General features: G+C 43.3%; 1 protein-coding gene and 1 long non-coding RNA gene across 2 annotated transcripts; both read right to left on the reverse strand.

Moving 5' to 3' along the window:
- Positions 1-1,843: 1,843 nt before the first annotated feature.
- On the reverse strand, positions 1,844-7,292 carry LOC142826676 (uncharacterized). Its single transcript, XR_012900875.2, has 3 exons — positions 7,212-7,292; positions 6,561-6,668; positions 1,844-2,064 (listed from the first exon to the last, which is right to left on the reverse strand). It is a non-coding gene; the product is annotated as an uncharacterized LOC142826676 (long non-coding RNA).
- A 1,208-nt stretch (positions 7,293-8,500) lies between these two features.
- PKDREJ (polycystin family receptor for egg jelly) lies at positions 8,501-17,550 on the reverse strand. Its single transcript, XM_075900216.2, has one exon. It carries the CDS (start codon positions 17,477-17,479, stop codon positions 9,512-9,514), a length of 7,968 nt encoding a protein of 2,655 aa, XP_075756331.2. The 5' UTR covers positions 17,480-17,550; the 3' UTR covers positions 8,501-9,511.
- Positions 17,551-18,036: the final 486 nt, after the last annotated feature.

Genomic DNA, 18,036 nt, shown 5'->3' on the forward strand with positions numbered 1-18,036 from the left:
TGCCCTGCAACAGCAGGTTATTTAAGGGCTGCCTCTGGCTCCGCCCGGGGCTGCCCATCTGAATGGCAGAGTGTTCAGTCATTCGGACAGGTACGCCAGTACCACACATTGTAGAATTTCTGGGTTGTGGGAGGTAACATTCTTGCATGCAAGGGGTGAGCAGTCACCTGACCCCTCTCCAGACCAGACTCGCTTGCACCCATGATGGCATAGGGAAAGGGATTAGGGCCAAACATAGCAATACCACAGAAGGATCCAGCTGTTCCAGTTACCTGTTACATCCACCTGAGACAGGATCCAGAACCGTGCCGCTGCTGCAAGGGGGACTAAAAGCTGCAAGATATTGTACAGTCTTGGTGACCGTACACCTGGTCACCAGGTTTTTACCTTGGTTTACCTTTAAGTCACAGTTCAGCTGTTCTTTTTTTTTTTTTTTTTTTTTTTTTTAACACATTCCTAAGTTAGTGGAGCCCCTTAAATCCTTTTGTAGTTTACTTGCCTTGTTTAGAATTGTTAATAAAAACCTTGTTAGTTCATCTCAATTGCCTGATCTGGTTTTTTAAAAAGGTCCTAATAATTCCCAATGATAAAAGTGGGTGTGGGGATGGGCCTGAAAGCCAGTTCAATAGTTTTCTGGCTAGCAACCCCCAACAGTGGCAGCAGCACTGCAAATTTGACACCATCAGTTTAGGATTAAACAAAAGACTGTGAATGGCTAGCCAAACACAAAAGCAGTTTCTCCTCTCTTGGTGTTCACACTTCCACATCAGCTGCTAGAAGTGGGACTCATCCTCCCTGACTGAATTGACCTCGTTATCTCCAGCCTTACTCTTGATTGGTACTCTTTTCTTATGCCTGTATATTTATACCTGCCCCTGGAATTTCCACTACATCCATCTAAGTGGGTCTTTGCCCACGAAAGCTTATGCTCCAATAAATCTAACATTCTACAATCCGGCTCATCAATAAAAATTGCTCTTCCTATCAATCCATCTATTCTTCAGCCTGCAAAAACTTTATGGCAGACACCTGTCTCGATTCCCCCTACGAGCAGAAAGGCAGACTGAAAGTATTATGTGCTACCCAAGGGATCCAAATTTCTCTTCACACATCTCCCCAATTCCCTTGTGGTGGATGCTGCACAGCAAAGAAACAAACAGCAAAATCACTCAACCCTATCTGACAGAGAGCAAAACATTAGACTCGTTTGGTAAAAGAGTGTATGCTTCAGCCACATTCCAGCCGAGGGTAGCAAATTATTCAGCCTTGCTTGCTAATACAACTACAACAATTACATGAAAATGAACACATTTATTGATGATCTGCCCGAAAGCAAAAAAGTACATTTCAAAGCCCTTGTCTCTGAGGGGCAAACAATTTCACATAGAGTGTTACAAGCGGCGCTCGATGCAGCAGACACAGCCACAAGAGCGATGGCTACAGCTGTTACTATGCGGTGGGCATCCTGGTACAACTTCTCTGCCTTCCCTCAGCTACAGCCAGCTGTGGAAGACTTGCCATTTGAAGGAGAAAACATTTTCTCCTCAAAGACTAATGAAGTTCTTCAGTCCATGAAGGACTCTGTCAGACAGGACTCACAGATTTGTCAGACTGCTCTGTTTATTCAGCAAAGCTTTGCTAAAATGCATGGAGAAAATGTGAGTGCCATACAAGGTTTAAACCCCTTGATTTATACAGTCAAAAGAAAGCCAAAATTAACAGGATTAAAAGGGGGGCAAAACTTCACATAATTAGTGTGAGGCTACTCAAGTATTCTTCATTTCCACATCAAGCACACAGCAATCTCCTGTCCAATTGCTTGGTTATCTCAATTGTTGTCTCCCTAACACCTAATGTTCCTTTTCCTATTAACTCTGGCTAGCACTTTGTAATCTGCATTCCTACAAACAACATTAACATACTTTTCTTCTTCCTGTTCAGAGACAAACAGTATTCCTTCAATTTATTCAATTATTACAGCATAATTCATCTTTCTCTTATAGTATAATTCTTTCTACTTTCACAACTCCAGAGCCATTCTTCGATCCTTGGGTATCCAGACTCCTGCAACAAGAATGAGACAATATAGGTACCAACCGTACCACAGACCAAGGTACCAGCAGCCCCCTTTCCAGTACCACAGATAAGAACAACCTCCTTACCAAGAAAAGGGACGAAATAGGCAGTAGAGAAGACGGTTCCAGAGTAATACCCCCAACCGTCCAGGACAATCCAATAAGCAAATTTAAAAATACAGTCATAGAATCATAGAATACTAGGACTGGAAGGGACCTCAAGAGGTCATCGAGTCCAGTCCCCTGCTCTCATGGCAGGACCAAATACTGTCTAGACCATCTCTGATAGATATTTATCTAACCTACTCTTAAATATCTCCAGAGAATGAGATTCCACAACCTCCCTGTGCAATTTATTCCAGTGTTTGACTACCCTGACAGTTAGGAACTTTTTTCTAATGTCCAACCTAAACCTCCCTTGCTGTAGTTTAAGCCCATTGCTTCTTGTTCTATCCTCAGAGGCCAAGATGAACAAGTTTTCTCCATCCTCTTTACGACACCCTTTTAGATACCTGAACTGCTATCATGTCCCCCCTTCAATCTTCTCTTTTCTAAACTAAACAAACCCAATTCTTTCAGCCTTCCCTCATACGTCATGTTCTCTAGACCTTTAATCATTCTTGTTGCTCTTCTCTGGACTCTCTCCAATTTCTCCACATCCTTCAGAACTGGACACAATACTCCAACTGAGGCCTAACTAGCGCAGAGTAGAGTAGAAGAATGACTTCTCATGTCTTGCTCACAACACACCTGTTAATGCATCCCAGAATCATGTTTGCATCATGCATCAACAAATCCATGCTGGCTGTTTCCTATCATTTTGCCACCTTCCAAGTGTTTACAGATGATTTCCTTAATTACCTGCTCCATTATCTTCCCTTGCACAGAAGTTAAACTAACTGGTCTGTAGTTTCCTGGGTTGTTCTTATTCCCCCTTTTATAAATGGGCACTATTTTTGCCCTTTTCCAGTCTTCTGGAATCTCTCTTGTCTCCCATGATTTTCGAAAGATAATAGCTAGAGGCTCAGATACCTCCTCTATCAGCTCCTTGAGTATTCTAGGATGCATTTCATCAGGCCTTGGTGACTTGCAGGCATCTAACTTTTCTAGGTGATTTTTAACTTGTTCTTTTTTTATTTTATCTTCTAAACCTACCCTCTTCCCACTAGCATTCACTATGATAGGCATTCCTTCAGACTTCTCGGTGAAGACTGAAACAAAGAAATCATTAAGCATCTCTGCCATTTCCAAGTTTCCTGTTACTGTTTCTCCCTCCTCACTGACCAGTGGGCCTACCCTGTCCTTGGTCTTCCTCTTGCTACAAATGTATTTATAAAAAGTCTTCTTGTTTCCCTTTATTCTCATAGCTAGTTTGAGCTCATTTTGTGCCTTTGCCTTTCTAATCTTGCCCCTTCATTCCTGTGTTGTTTGCCTATCCTTTGTAATTTGTCCTACTTTCCATTTTTTAATATGACTCTTTTTATTTTTAGATCATGCAAGATCTCGTGGTTAAGCCAAGGTGGTCTTTTGCCATATTTTTTATCTTTCCGACGCAGTGGAATAGCTTGCTTTTGGGTCCTTAATAAAGTCCCTTTGCCAACTCTCCTCAGTTGTTTTTCCCCTCAGTCTTGATTCCCATGGGACCTGAGTTTACCAAAATCCACCTTCCTGAAATCCATTGTCTCTATTTTGCTCTTCTCCCTTCTACCCTTCTTTAGAATTGTGAACTATATGATTTCATGATCGCTTTCCTCCCAAGCTGCCTTCCACTTTCAAATTCTCAGCCAGTTCCTCCCTATTTGTTAGGATCAAATCTAGAACAGCTTCCCCCAGTAGCTTTTGCAACCTTCTGAAATAAAAAGTTGTCTCCAATGCAGTCCAAGAACTTATTGGATAGTCTGTGCCCTGCTCTGTTATTTTCCCAACATATATCTGGACAGTTGAAATCCCCCATCACCACCAAATCTTGGGCTTTGGATGATATTGTTAGTTGTTTAAAAAAGCCTCATCCACTTCTTCCACCTGGGTAGGTGGCCTGTAGTAGACCCATAGTATGACATCACCCTTGTTTTTAACCCCTTTTAGCCTAACTCAGAGACTCTCAATACTTCCGTCTCCTATGTCCATCTCCACCTCACTCCAAGTGTGTTCATTTTTAATGTATAAGGCAACACCTCCTCCCTTTTTCCCCTGTCTATCCTTCCTGAGCAAGCTGTACCCTTCTATACAAACATTCCAAACGTGTATTATCCCACCAAGTTTCTGTGATGCCAACAATGTCATAATTGTACTTATTTGTACTTCCAGTTCTTCCTGTTTATTACCCATACTTCTCGCATTTGTACATAGGCATCTAAGATACTGATTTGACCTTGCCTCCCAGTTTTTCCCTGACCTTCCTTTCTCTCTGCCATTATAGACCATGCTCTCTCCCATTTCCAACCCATCTCCCAGGTCTCCATGTTCTCCACTTACCCGTGGGCTTTGCTCACCTGTCCGCATTGAACCTAGTTTAAAGCCCTCCTCTCTAGGTTAGCCATTCTGTGTCCAAATAGGGTCATCCCCCTCCTCGAAAGGTGAACGCCATCTCTGCCTAGCAGTCCTTCCTGGAATAGCATCCCGTGGTCAAGGAAGCCAAAGCCAAAGCCCTCCTGGCAACACCATCTTCGCAGCCAGGCATTCACCTCCAGGATGCACCTGTCTCTGCCCGGGCCCCTACCTTTGACAGGAAGGATCGAAGAGAATACCACCTGCACTCCAAACTCCCTCACCCATACTCCCAGAGCCCTGTAGTCACTCTTGATCCACTCAGTGTCACACCTTGCAGTATCATTGTGCCCACATGGATGAGTAGCATGGGGTAAGTAGTCAGAGGGCTGGATAATCCTGGACAATGCCTCCCTAACATCTTGAATATGGGCCCCTGGCAGACTGCATACCTCCCGAGGTGAAATGTCTGGGTGACAGATGGGCACCTCCGTCCTCAGAAGAGTGTCTCCGACCACCACTACCCTATATTTCCTATTCACAGTGGTGGCAGCAGACCTCCCAGCCTTGGGGGTACGAGGCTTCTCCTCCTCTGTTTTAGGTGGTAATGCCTTTCTATCAGACCATCTCATAGACATTTTCTCTGTTTTATTTTAGGTCCAAACCATTTTTAGTACACGGTCTTACCCTTTGGACTTTCTACAGCTCTGAGAGTATTCTCCAAGATCCTAGCGGCAGTCACTGCCCACCTCAGGAAACAAGGAGTTACCATAAACCCCTACCTGGACGACTGCCTAGTAAAAGCAAGGTCTAGACATGAGTGCCACCAACACACTCATTTGGTGCTAGACAGCTTTCACTCTCTAGGACGCCTAGTGAACCGCCCCAAGTCAATGCTTACACCCTCACAGTCCATCCAATTTATTGGGGCACACCTCACTCTGTCACAGCCAGAGCCTCCCTCCCACCCAACAGATCCATTCACATCAGGCACCTAGCACTATCCCTCCAGGACATGACTACAGTCACTGCACTTGACTGCCTCCAACTTCTGGGCCATATGGCTTCCTGCAACCAACGCAAGATTATTTATGAGGTGTCTTCAAGGCTGATTCCTGACTCAGTACAAGCCAAGCATCCATTCACTGACAAAAAACTAACAAGGCCTCCATCAGTCAAGGCATCATTAAAATGGAGGACAAAAGCATCCAACCTAACTACAGGCACATGCTTCCAATCCACAGAGCACATAGTGGTCATCACCACGGATGCCTCACTTATAGGCTGGGGCGCTCACATGGAAGGAGAACAACTCAAAGCGTATGGTCTTTTGCGGACTGTGCTCTGCATATAAATATTTTAGAATGCAGAGCTGTCCACCTAGCATGTCAAAAATTGCTCCCTCTAGTAAAGGAATACATGTCCGTATCTACACAGACAACACAGCATGCGTGTTCTATGTAAACTGAAAAGGCGGGGCACGATCACAGCCCCTGTGCAGAGAAGCCATAACCCTTTGGAACTGGGCCATAGGATGGGATATCCACTTATCTGCATGCCATCTACCTGGGGCTCTCAATATGACAGCAGATGCCCTAAACAGAGCCCTTCCCCAGGAACATGAATGGGAGATGGACCACACCATCATGCTGGGAATATTCAACCAATGGGGTCACCCCTGTATAGATCTGTTTGCCACGAGATCCAGCAGAAAATGCACAACGTATTGCTCCAAAGCAGGCATAGGCAAACAATCCTTAGGAGACACTCTAATTCTAACATGGAATGAACCCCTGCTATATGCATTCCCCCCCTTCGCCCTCCTCAACAAAGTCATCATAAAGATACGAAGGGACAAAGCAAACATCATTGTCATAGCCCCATGTTGGCTGCGCCAACTTTGGTTTCCCCTACTACTCAGGATGACACAAAGCCATCCAATCATGCTACCACAAGTACCTCACATCTTCTTATCACCCACAAATCAGAACATCTCACCCTCAACTTCCGATGCTCCACCTAAAAGCATGGCACCTCAATGGTTCACTAGCATAGCACTCCAGTGTTCCCAGCAAGTCCGAGAGGTTCTCCTGCACAGCAGAGCTCCTGCAACAAGGAAAACATACATCAGTAAATGGACGTGTTTTACATACTGGGCCAGCGAGCGCAATATATCACTGCAAACAGCCCCACTCACAGTAATTCTGGAATACTTGCTGCACCTAAAACAGTCTCACCTCTCCTTATCCTCAATTAGAGTACACCTAGCAGCTATAACAATATTCCATGCACCACTGGATGACACCACTTTATTTGCACACCCCATAATTAAATGTTTTTTGAAGGGTCTACAAGCGCTATACCCTGACGTGTCACCACCACAAGAACCAGGGGACCTCCAGCTAGTCTTGACAACATTAACAAAACCACCTTTTGAACCTATGGCCAAATGCTCCTTGCTCCACTTAATGCTCAAAATAGCGTTCCTAGTGGCTATTACTTCAGCACACAGAGTAAGTAAACTGGCCATGCTCATGTCCAGTCCACACTTTACCAATTTTCTTAGAGACAGAGTGTCTATGCGGCCACATCCCAAATTTTTACCTAAGGTCCACACAGCCCTTCACATCAACCAGACAATACACCTACCTGTGTTTTTCCCAAAGTCTCATGCCAACACCTTTGACGCACAGATTCACACTCTCGATGTCAAAAGAGCTCTCTCCTTCTATATCGACAGAACAAAATCATTCAGATCCTCCACACACCTGTTTGTTTCCATCACAAACCATAACATGGCGAAGGAAATATCATCACAAAGATTATCCCATTGGATCGCTGAATGCATCAACATTTGCTACTCACTTAATGACTTACCTCCACCTGCTCCAATCCGAGTGCACTCTACAAGAGCAGTGGCAACCTCGGTCGCATACCTCAGGAAAGTTCCACTGGAGGACATTTGCGCAGCAGCAACATGGTCCTCGGATCACACTTTCACAAAACACTACTCTCTTGCTTCAGGTCCCTTAAGACACACTAAAGTAGCAAAAGCTGTCTTCCAAATGGCATACTTACCTGATCCAAAGTCCCTACCTCCATAAGATAGACTGCTTGTAGTCACCTGATGTAGAGCACCCCCAGGGATGCCTCTTGACAAAGAAGAGGTTACTCACCTCCTGTAACTGATGTTCTTTGAGATGAGCATCCCTGGGGGTGCTCCACTACCCTCTCTTCGTCCCCTTTTAAAAAAAAAAAGCAAAAAGCAAACATGTAAATCACGCTCCTCTGCCGGGTTCCAGAAAGAAAAGGAACTGAAGGGAGGAGGGGGCCATGCGTGCGCGTAGTTACCAACGGAGGCCATGTGCTTTGCATGCCACACACGCACAGCCCCCTAAGACACTGTTTCAAGAAACTCTGTCCAGAGGCACAGAGATGCCCTACACTTGATGTGGAGCACCCCCAGGGATGCTCATCTAGAATAATGTCAGTTACAGGAGTTGAGTAACCTCCTCTTCACAATTTGCGTCCTTTTTTCCAGAAGAATAGTGTAGTGTAGGCATAATCCAGGATTTATGATAATTTTGGTATGTGTTCTAACACTCCTATGCATTAAATTGTATGATGAATATTTTTCAAGGTGCAGGCTCTCTATAATCTCTATGCTGGGAGTATCCTTGGGTGTAGTCACCAGGCAACCAAAAGTGAACCCAAAACCCATATCCCTGAGGAGAAAAGGGAAAATTCTGCAGTCATACCTCCAGATTGAATTACATATATGTGTATTTGCTGTAGATGCATTCACAAGATCTATTAAGCTTGCCGTTCAAAGGATGATATTTGAATCTGTATTCAATGCCAATTACAATTTGGTATATTTGGTAAATTTATGCAGTTATATTGGTAAAAAAAATAGCCACATATCCTAAGGAGGCTTGTCAAGTTTGGTTTATTCCTGAATGTTTATGATAAGATACACATTTAAAATATAAACTTGCATGTGTTCCCACAATATAATTGGCTCACACGCAAAAGTATTCTATGAATATACAATAATGACAGATTAGTATAGTAAAGCAGAAAGAGGAATTTAGAATTTATCAGATAAATAAGGACTCATCTAAGAAAGAGAATGAGTCCATGCAAAAGATGAACATATAATGAAAGCACATACTTGAAACACATTCCATTAGAAATGAGGTTATCTGATAATGCTTGATGTGATAAGCAAGTCCATCCTTCTTGCCTGCACCCAATTTATCTGACATTCATTACTTAGTAAAACTTAACATTTGACCACCTATGCAAACAAAGTAGCAAAATATACCAGAATTCCACTGCATGCAGTCTGAATACATAGCAAAGGGTATTTGTTGATTCTTTGTAGTACCTTATAATATTGTATTTAAATTTTCCTTCTTAGAGAAATTTAGTTTTGAAAGCATTTTTATTTGTTTGTTTGCCAGATCAAATCATTATAGATTGTCCTGTCTTTTCTTTAGTGTAACATTTTTCATCCTCTAGGCTGTATTTCATGAAGAACCTCACAGCAGTTTCTGGGCATGGGTATACATGTCATGACCCTACCACCTGACCATTTTTCCAGTCTTTCATTTTAATGTATTTGCTCAGTCATATTCAGCTGGGTTGTTGTCAGAGGCAAGGGTGACCCTGAAAACTAGTGAACTGAATCCTGATTGCTGCTTATGAAATGTTTTATGAACTGATGTCTTATTTAAAATGCTATGAGAGCCGTCTCAAAGGGTTCTGAGGTGAATCTGAGGACCATTACTGCAGTGAATGGCTGTTATGCTGAGAATTCCTTAATGTAACTAGATAATTCAGAATATTTAGGAGCACTGATTAGTGAAATAAGTATTAGAGGAGAATTATAATTATTTTGCTCTTTTTTACAAATCAGTCTTACTGCACATAAAAGCTTACGTTACTTATATTACAAGATAAACCATTTTCTTGCCATTTATTTTTTTTGTCTTTAGCCCTAAGTGTTGGTGGCTATACCTTTCTGCTTGGCCATACAGTACACTATTAAAAAGATCTGGATCACTTGCTGATGGTGTCCTACAGGTGATAAAATACCACAGCCTTCTGATCTTATGAACTAGAAAAGTGATGACCTCTGCTTCATCAGATGGTTCTTCATATACTGGTTGTTTCATATCCTCATAGGCAGACATAATCACAGCTTGAAATAAATTGATCAAGACACAGATCATCACCAGCATAAAAGAGGCTAAGAAAAGACCACCCAGCAACCGGTTGGATGTAAAAGCAGTGTCCTTAAAAGCTGAAACACAATATGAGAAGACCGTCTGAGCTGAATGAATCATATTATTATAATTCCATTCATGTTGGCCAAATACTAGGTAGCCGAAAGCCATGTATACAAAAAAGTACACTGCCACCACAAGTGCCATAGAACAGATTCCAGGAAGAGCTGCTAAGATAGATCTTTGTGCCAGGCGCACATCATAAAAGAATCTGGAATATCTGAGAGTTTTCAAAACTATGAGAAATGCCAAAAAGCCCATAATTATCCTCAAGGTCTGATCCACATGAGAAACTGTATGGAAAGGAATGAAATCATCTGGATTAAGTAAGTAAAACTTTACTATATCAGCCCCCATCTTAAATTTGATGACTTGCAGGAAAACAAAAAAGAAAAACACTGACTTTAGGCCAAAATTGATTAAATTGGAAATATTTTTAACATACATGGTCTGTTCTTGGCGTATGATGTGAATTTCATCTGTGATATAAATGAGGAGAAAAGCAAGAACAGTTACAAACACAAAAATTTGTGTTCTGCTTTGCTGCTGGAAAATTGGGAGCGTGAAAGAATGAACTGACAAGCTTGTGTTTATGAGCCCAAAATAAGAAATTTCAAATATGACCGAGATGCTGCAAAATAAATGTACATCTGGGTTAAATGTAGTTAGTTCAATAATCACAGCCCATGTCTCTTCATCAAGCCAATTGCTATGTTGTAAAACATCCAGCCTTTTTGTTGAGTTAGGCCGCTGTTCTGCAGGGAAAAAGTAAAAAGTATATCCCCCTGGTCCATATGTGTGTAATTCTCCATATGAGTAATACACCCAATGATTTCTGTTTGACTGGTATGTAAATCCTGCATAGCTGCTGATGTCATGAGGAACAGAGGTATTGGGCCCCTTTGTCCAAGAACCAATATAGTCACCTCTTTCTTCGGGGTCACTGCCATATTTATGAAGACAATGGCTTTTACTGATCACAAATTTATTTACAAAGCTGTGAGGCTGGAAACATTTTTTCTCAGTAATTTTTGCTCTTACTTGCCTCATCCTTGGCAAACCTAGAATTTTGGACCAGCTGTTAGAAATAAAAGTTGGTTGTTGGCTATTGTGGATCAAAGGCAAAAAGACATTGTTTACCCACAAGTAAATGTGTTCTATTTTATCCACACTGGACAGCTTGAGAGAGAACTGTTTATGAATAACTTGATTATAATAAAAGCTGTTGGTGCTTTCTGTGGAGTAGGCAATGTTTAATATTAGAGTTAAAAAGACAAAGTGACTGACAACGTCCTTCAGGAAGATGAAAGCTTTGATTTTAATTTTCTCTCTTTTCCTCATGATTGTGACTTCATCCTCTTGTAAGGGCTGATACTGCTTAGAGCCTCTGAGTCTGATAATTTCATAGTGCATTTCTCTCATCTCATCTGCATCCATAGTAACTTCATCCAACCCAATCTCAAGGTAATTATCCCTGGTTGACCATGGGATGTTTTCACAGTACTTTGGATAAACTGAACTCAGAGCTGAGAAAATAATGATTTTTAGGGTTTGAAGAAGAAGCACACTCTCAAAAAATGAGGTTATTGATGCTAAAAGCCACTCTATTGATGTTTTGTAGCCATAGGACAGCCCATATAATACAATGAAAAATGATGACACCCCAGCTACGGCAATGACCAATATCCAAGAGACATAGATGCACCACCAACAAAAAGTTATCTGTGGCCTTTTGCGAAAAAGCATGAAGGGGATGTTTAATGGTTTTCTTTCTTCCTGAATGTTTGCATTCTTTTCTTCTGCATAATTATTACTGAAATTGGAGTTTGGTGATTGGGTCTGTTTGGCTTTAGCTTCTGCAGTTGATGTACCAGATGCATTTTCCTCTTCTGCTGCAATTGTATTGGCAGCACCCTCCGAGATTGTGCAATTACTCCACATTTTTGGTGTTCTTTGATTCATTTTCTTATCAAAATATTGCAAGCTAGATGAATCATTGGCATTGGAACAGTTCTCTGGACAATTGCTACTTACAGATTGAGTAGGAGCCTCTGCAAGGTACCATTTTTGCAGGCGTTCCTTCCAATTCCTAAGGTTTCCAGACATGAAGGGTGAATTTTCCTTTGGGTGATTCTGAGCTGCACAATGTGGAAAAGGCTCCTTCTGGGAATACTTAAACAAGGCAGTTATAATCATTTGCACAGGAATGGTAACCAAAGCACTTTCAATTCCTATTATTATTGATCTAAAATATCGTAAATGTATTGAAATAACATCTTTATTCTTGTCGATATTAAAAAACATAATGTTAATAAGCAACGTACACAACAGTACCGCTAAACAACAAGATAATCTTTGGAGTCTGTTGAAAGATCCAGTGACAACTTGAGCAAAAATAGATAACCATATGTGACTATCTACCAGATTATTGGCAACATTTATCAAAAAATAGTCCATTTTGGCCAAAGGTACTGTTGGATGTGTGACAACAAATGTCCTTTCTAGTAAGCAATCATCTTTGTCAAGAGCAAGCCATTTCCTGCAGATAAACAGCCAGAATTCTTTAGTGTACATATTTTCAACTTTTACTCTACTTAAGAACCAACTAGGAGAAGAACCTCCGTTATTGTGCCAGACCCTAAGGGAATAAATGTCTCCTAAATCATTCTTGGTAGTTAGTAGAAACGTATCAGTGCCTCCTCGAAAGAATGAATGATAATTTGGGTGCCGTAAGCAATGCATATCACTGGTGCCATTTTGGCCTATGATTTGGAGAAAAACATCTGCTGTGGTTCCAGCTCCCAAGCGACTGCCTGTGTATAATGTTACCAAGAAGCATACTTTATCAAAGGGGTCATTATCTGGCAGGACTATAACTTTGTCCCTGCTAGCTTTATCAATCCTATCTTTTCTCAGGGCCCAGAGAGCTAGGAGAAAATAGACTAAAAAAATGAAAAGCACTGTTAGGAGGGTCACTGTGTTTTTGTGTATTTTTGCTAAAAGTGATTTTTCCAGATCCACTGGGTTAGGGACCACAAATACCTTGGAGGCCAAAAACTTGATATTGAATTTGGAGGAACCAAGTCCGGGGCGACTTGCTGTTCTCTTGGTCTGCTGCTTCGTCTTACAGATGCAATGTATCCTTTGCCAGCTGGTATGAGGGCCAAGAATGCATGTACCTTCTTTCCACTGACTCTGCACTCCATCTAAGTCTAAGCATGCAGCATTAAAAAGGGATATGCTTACCAATCTTCTGTTTCGGGACCTCACAATAGGGGGTGATTGCAAGATTATGGAGATGTTCCATTTATCTGTCCCACTGCCTGGGGCTGTGGCCCTGAGCAGTGACTGTGGAAGACAGATAACATAAGGAGCCTTAATCGCACAATCTGTGTTATTTGACTTATTCCCACTTGAAACAGCAGGCTCATTATGAGAAGCAAAAAAAGAAGCTATAGGAGAGGTGTGGGTAACATTAACACCTAAGTATATAAATACATGGAAAGAAACTTTTAATTTAGTCAAAATCTGGACAAATATGTCCTTGGAGTTTCTATCCACTTCAAAACTAAATCCTCCAGTTGTTTTTGGGAGGGTTTTATCAGGCCCTAGTGTCAGTTTAAAAGCTGCAGACTCCTTGTCTTTTCTAGCAAGAATCACTTCTGCTACTGCAGGCATGATCCCTATTACATCACCATTCACCTTGGTTCCTGTCATTTTGAACCCAGTGACTGTTGTTACAATATCTGACCTATATGCCAACCAAGGAAAGGGGTTCTCTTCAAACTCATAAAAAACTGTGGCAATCACAGCATCTACTGGCAATTCTGAATGATCCCCCTGATTCAGTGTTGGATAAAAGCAATTCTTGCAATCTTTTTTGGCAGAGAAAGTATTTGTGACATCCCACTTTTCATCTTTGTTTAATTTAATGTTCCAGGTTTGGGCCTCCATTACAGTTTCATTTTCTCCAGGGACTTTGCCTTGTAAGACTGTTTCTGTTAAAGTCTCCATGACAGAGAAGGATTGTTTAACTGCATTCACATTGACATTTCTAAGGTCTAAAAGAGAAGCCTTCAGGACATTGGACAGACCTGTTAGTATACCAGTGCTCAGAAGCTCTGTTTGTTCAGACCCCAGGCTTTTATTCCTGAATGTTTTTAGAGCTTCACTCACATCTTTCAATTTTCTAATGGCAAGCTCTTGTGACTTTCTGTTTACTTCAGTGGATTCCTGTGTTAATTCAGAAACACAAGCAACTATCTGATTTACTTCCATGATGTTGGTAGTGGGAATATGCAGAGACTGATTAAGAAGGCTTTCCCTAAATTCAGTCTTAGACACCTGGATACTTGGTACAGTTTTAATATCATTTAAAATTGTAGCTACCATATAAACCAAATAGCCTACATTTAAATAATCTCCAATTTGAAGCAAAGATGTCATTGCTGCATTTGAACCAGTAGTCAAAGTAAGCAGTTCATTAAGCATAATACTAGGTGGTCTACTTTTGACTGGATCCTGCACTGTTGGGTATAAAGTTACTTGGGAAAATGCCCCAAGGGAATCATACACTTGAACATAGATTATCAAAGTATACTTCTTAGATGGTATACCAATAGGGAGAAAAGATGGAGGAGATTTAGGCAGATAGCCAAAATACACTATTGTCCCCGATGTATTTTCTTCTAAAGAAGTTATTCTACTACGTTTCGATAAATCTGAGGCTGCTATTACTTTATACATAAGAGGTAAATTGTTATCTGAAAATCCACTACACTGAACAACAAATTTTGTCTGGAATGCAACACCGCTGGATGGATTGATGGCACACTTTCCAATCTTAGGTGGTGAATTTACATAAAATGAGTACCTGAAGGTTGATGACCTACCACCCCAAGTGCTTATTTTTAGGAGAAGAGTGTATGACCGGTCTGCAATTTTTATAAAAGTCAACGCATGTATAGACAGGTATGCACTAGACTTCCCTGTTGAGGTTTTTGAAGCCCAATCAAATTGTATTTCAGTGAAACTTCCTGAAAAAAGGGACCAGTGATAGACTGGTCGACTAGTCATCCTACAGTTTAGGCATTTTCCAGATAGTGTAAATCTATCTGTTGGAATTACAATTTTACCACAATTTTCAATGCATATAACATTCAAAAGAGGTGGAGATCCAGGTCGCACACTTACAGTTTGGTCAGCATAACTCTTTCTGTTATCCTTTTGAATGACCAAACGAAAATGATATGTAGCATTTCCTCGAAGGGTCTCTGGCAAAACAGTCTGAGTAGGACCAGAAAAATGTATCCATTTCAAATCTACTTGGTTGGGATGACAGGTCCCATTTGTACTCACTATCATGTTTGCATAATCTGATACATGTTTTGTACAGTACCAAGTAAATGTGAGCCCCTCTAGTCGGTCCACTGAATCAGGATCAGAAGACATAGATCCATCCAAAGTCCATTTATCAGAAAAACCCACTGTCCGGAAAGTACCTCCAGCAAAAACTGCCACCAGGTCACTCTTCTCAACCCGAACAAAAACTGTATCTGAGCCTTCCACAACATCCTCAGTTGTGGTTATTTTAACAGAGAACTGAAACAGATACAAACCATAATCTAAACTAAAACTAGGAATTTGTAAAATGAGCATATGTCTTCTCCAGATGAGGGGTGGATTCAAAGGTTTAGTCCAGTCTGGAATGGTTGTGAAATTTTGAACACTATAGATTTTCCATATTTGTTCAGTACGTATAAGATCTGTGCAGTTGACTTGCATCTTGGCATACAGGTAAAGTTGTCCCCCTTTTTTAGTATGTATTATGGGGTAAACAAGATCAGGCTTCTGGATTCTCAAACGCTCTATGAAACAAGGTTTTTTCTGACAAGACACTAGTGACTCCATAACCTTGGAAGCGTAAGTGTTGACTGTGACTTTTAAAACAGCTGGTGTAAGTCCACTTCTGGTACAATTCACTTTTGCCACAAACCCTGTGTACAGGTCAGGATTAAAAGGTAAAACAGAGCGACGGACAAAGTGAGCTGCATTTCTGACATGATCATCATAAGTATAAGTATTGTTCTGGATGAGGTACTCTTTCCTCGAGCCAAACAATTGCAGGTTGAAGGTCCACTCACACTGCAGCATCGGATGTTGCACAGGAATGAACCACACAATGTAGATCGAACTCCGCAAAAAAGAAGGCCCGCTATTGAAAATGTGGACTTCTATATCTCTGTCCACTAGAGACTTGAACAAGGCCCCTTTCCGGTTCAGATATAAATGCATGTTGAACTTGTACCACTGCAACTTCAGAAACTCAATGGTGAGCAAGAAAGAAAGGCTCTGCTGCCGGAAAAATATATAATGGGTGCTGAAGTCATCATCAGGGGCACTTGCATTTTTTTCTTGGATGGTGTAATAGAGTCCATGGCTGCGGCTAAAAATGTAAGTGCCCATCTTGGTCTTCTCAGCATTGAGGGAGAGGTAGGTTGGAATTTTGCTGTTCACTGCCAGACCCAATGTAGCATTGGAAAAACTCAGCTCCCCTGTCAGCTCCCCAAACCACTCTCCATCAGTGTGGAAGTAGATGCTGGCCAGTGCCATTTCACTAGCCTGCCGGGGCATGGAGTTAACACAGAAGTTGCTCTGCAAAGCGTAAGGATTGTAGGAGGCTGACCAGCCCTCCATGCCCTGCATGTCCAGCAGCCTATAGGCCAGTGTCCTGGGGCCAAGGGGCTGCAGGCTCCAGGAAAGGCTCAGGGACTGGTAAGGAAGGCTGAACAGCTTGGAGTGGGCACTGAGGACATGCAGAAGAGCAGGCTCCACTCTCAGGGTGAGGCTGAGGCTGATCGGTGGCCCCCGCTCCATGGTGATTGAGGCAACGTAGAGGCCACGGTGTGTATAGTGCACGGTCAGGCGGTAACTGTAATAGGAGGCACAGACCTGGTGCAATTCGGCTCTTGGGTAGGCAGCAGGTGGGGGCTGCTTGTGGTGCTGGTTGCTAGGAATGAGGAGTGCAGCAGGGTTGCCCCCGCGGCTGCTGAAGCGGTAGCGCCAGCGTGCACTCTTGAGGCGTGCACACCAGCCCAGCTGCACAGGCTGCCATTCAAGGATAGGGGGTTCAGGTGGCCAAAGCAGGAAGAGCCGCACATCCTGCCCGGACACTTCGATGCTCAGGTTGCGGTACAGACACATAGGCATGGCACACAAGGCTGACACACACTGCACTGTGATGTGGCTTGAGGCCCAGGGTGGAGCAGGGCCTCCCCGCCCCGGGCCTGGGCCCAGTACTGCCCTGCCCGCCCAGCGAGACGTGTCCTGCACCCAGGCCGAGTCACGGTACCAGCGGCAACGTGGTGGGGGTGGGAGTTGTGTGTCGCCCTCCTGGGTTCTGGACACTGCTCCTGGGGCCCGAGTATAATGCAGCTCGATGGGACCGTCCCATAGGCACGAGACCCAGACCTCAGTGTCCTGGCGCCGATAGACGCGCCCATGCGGGTCAGAGCAGGTGACTAGCAGTGGCGGGAGCTGGAGATGTGGGGCGGCCGCAGCGGCCTGGCACAGGGGGCTGCAGCCACCCAGGAGCTGCAGAAGAAGGCTGGGGAGCAGCAGAGGCATGGCGGGGGGACCAAGGGGAGATCCCTGGTCCCTGAACAGACATCACCTCCCAACGGCTCCAACTGCCACTGAGCCGCTGCAGCGCCCGGAATTCCCTGCCCAGTTCCCCCCCCCCCCCAGCACAACAGGACTTCCCCTGCATTTGCCCCCTCATCTTGCCACTGCACCCCAGTGCGGCCTGGGCCCCTCCCCCATCAGAACACGCATCTCCCACCCCTGCCCGCATTGATGTGACGCCCAAATTCACCTCTCTCCTCAGGGGCCGGGCCACCTGGCTATTCCCCCTGGCAGCTGAGCCAGGCTCATAGCCAGTCCAGTCCAATCCCTGCCCCTGGGTGGGTACCGAGCTGCCCACACCCACAACCTGGATAACTCCTGCTGGGGGCACAGCGCTCTGAGCCCAGGGGCCGCTACCCACTAGGCAGAGCTGCCCCTGCCACATGCCCCAGTCCCACCTAGGATGGTGGTATATAGAAAACTGCTCCCTATGTGCATGTCTACACTGGGGAGTTATTTCAAAATAACTCCCCTTATTTTGAAATAAGACAGGTGTCCAC

This window comes from Pelodiscus sinensis, chromosome 1, assembly GCF_052426305.1.
Source record: "Pelodiscus sinensis isolate ZL-2025 chromosome 1, ASM5242630v1, whole genome shotgun sequence".
Lineage (NCBI taxonomy): Eukaryota > Metazoa > Chordata > Testudines > Trionychidae > Pelodiscus > Pelodiscus sinensis.

Bases quoted from the DNA above. Each gene is read 5' to 3' on its own strand.
- PKDREJ (XM_075900216.2), bottom strand. From the start codon at position 17,479: ATGCCTCTGCTGCTCCCCAGCCTTCTTCTGCAGCTCCTGGGTGGCTGC.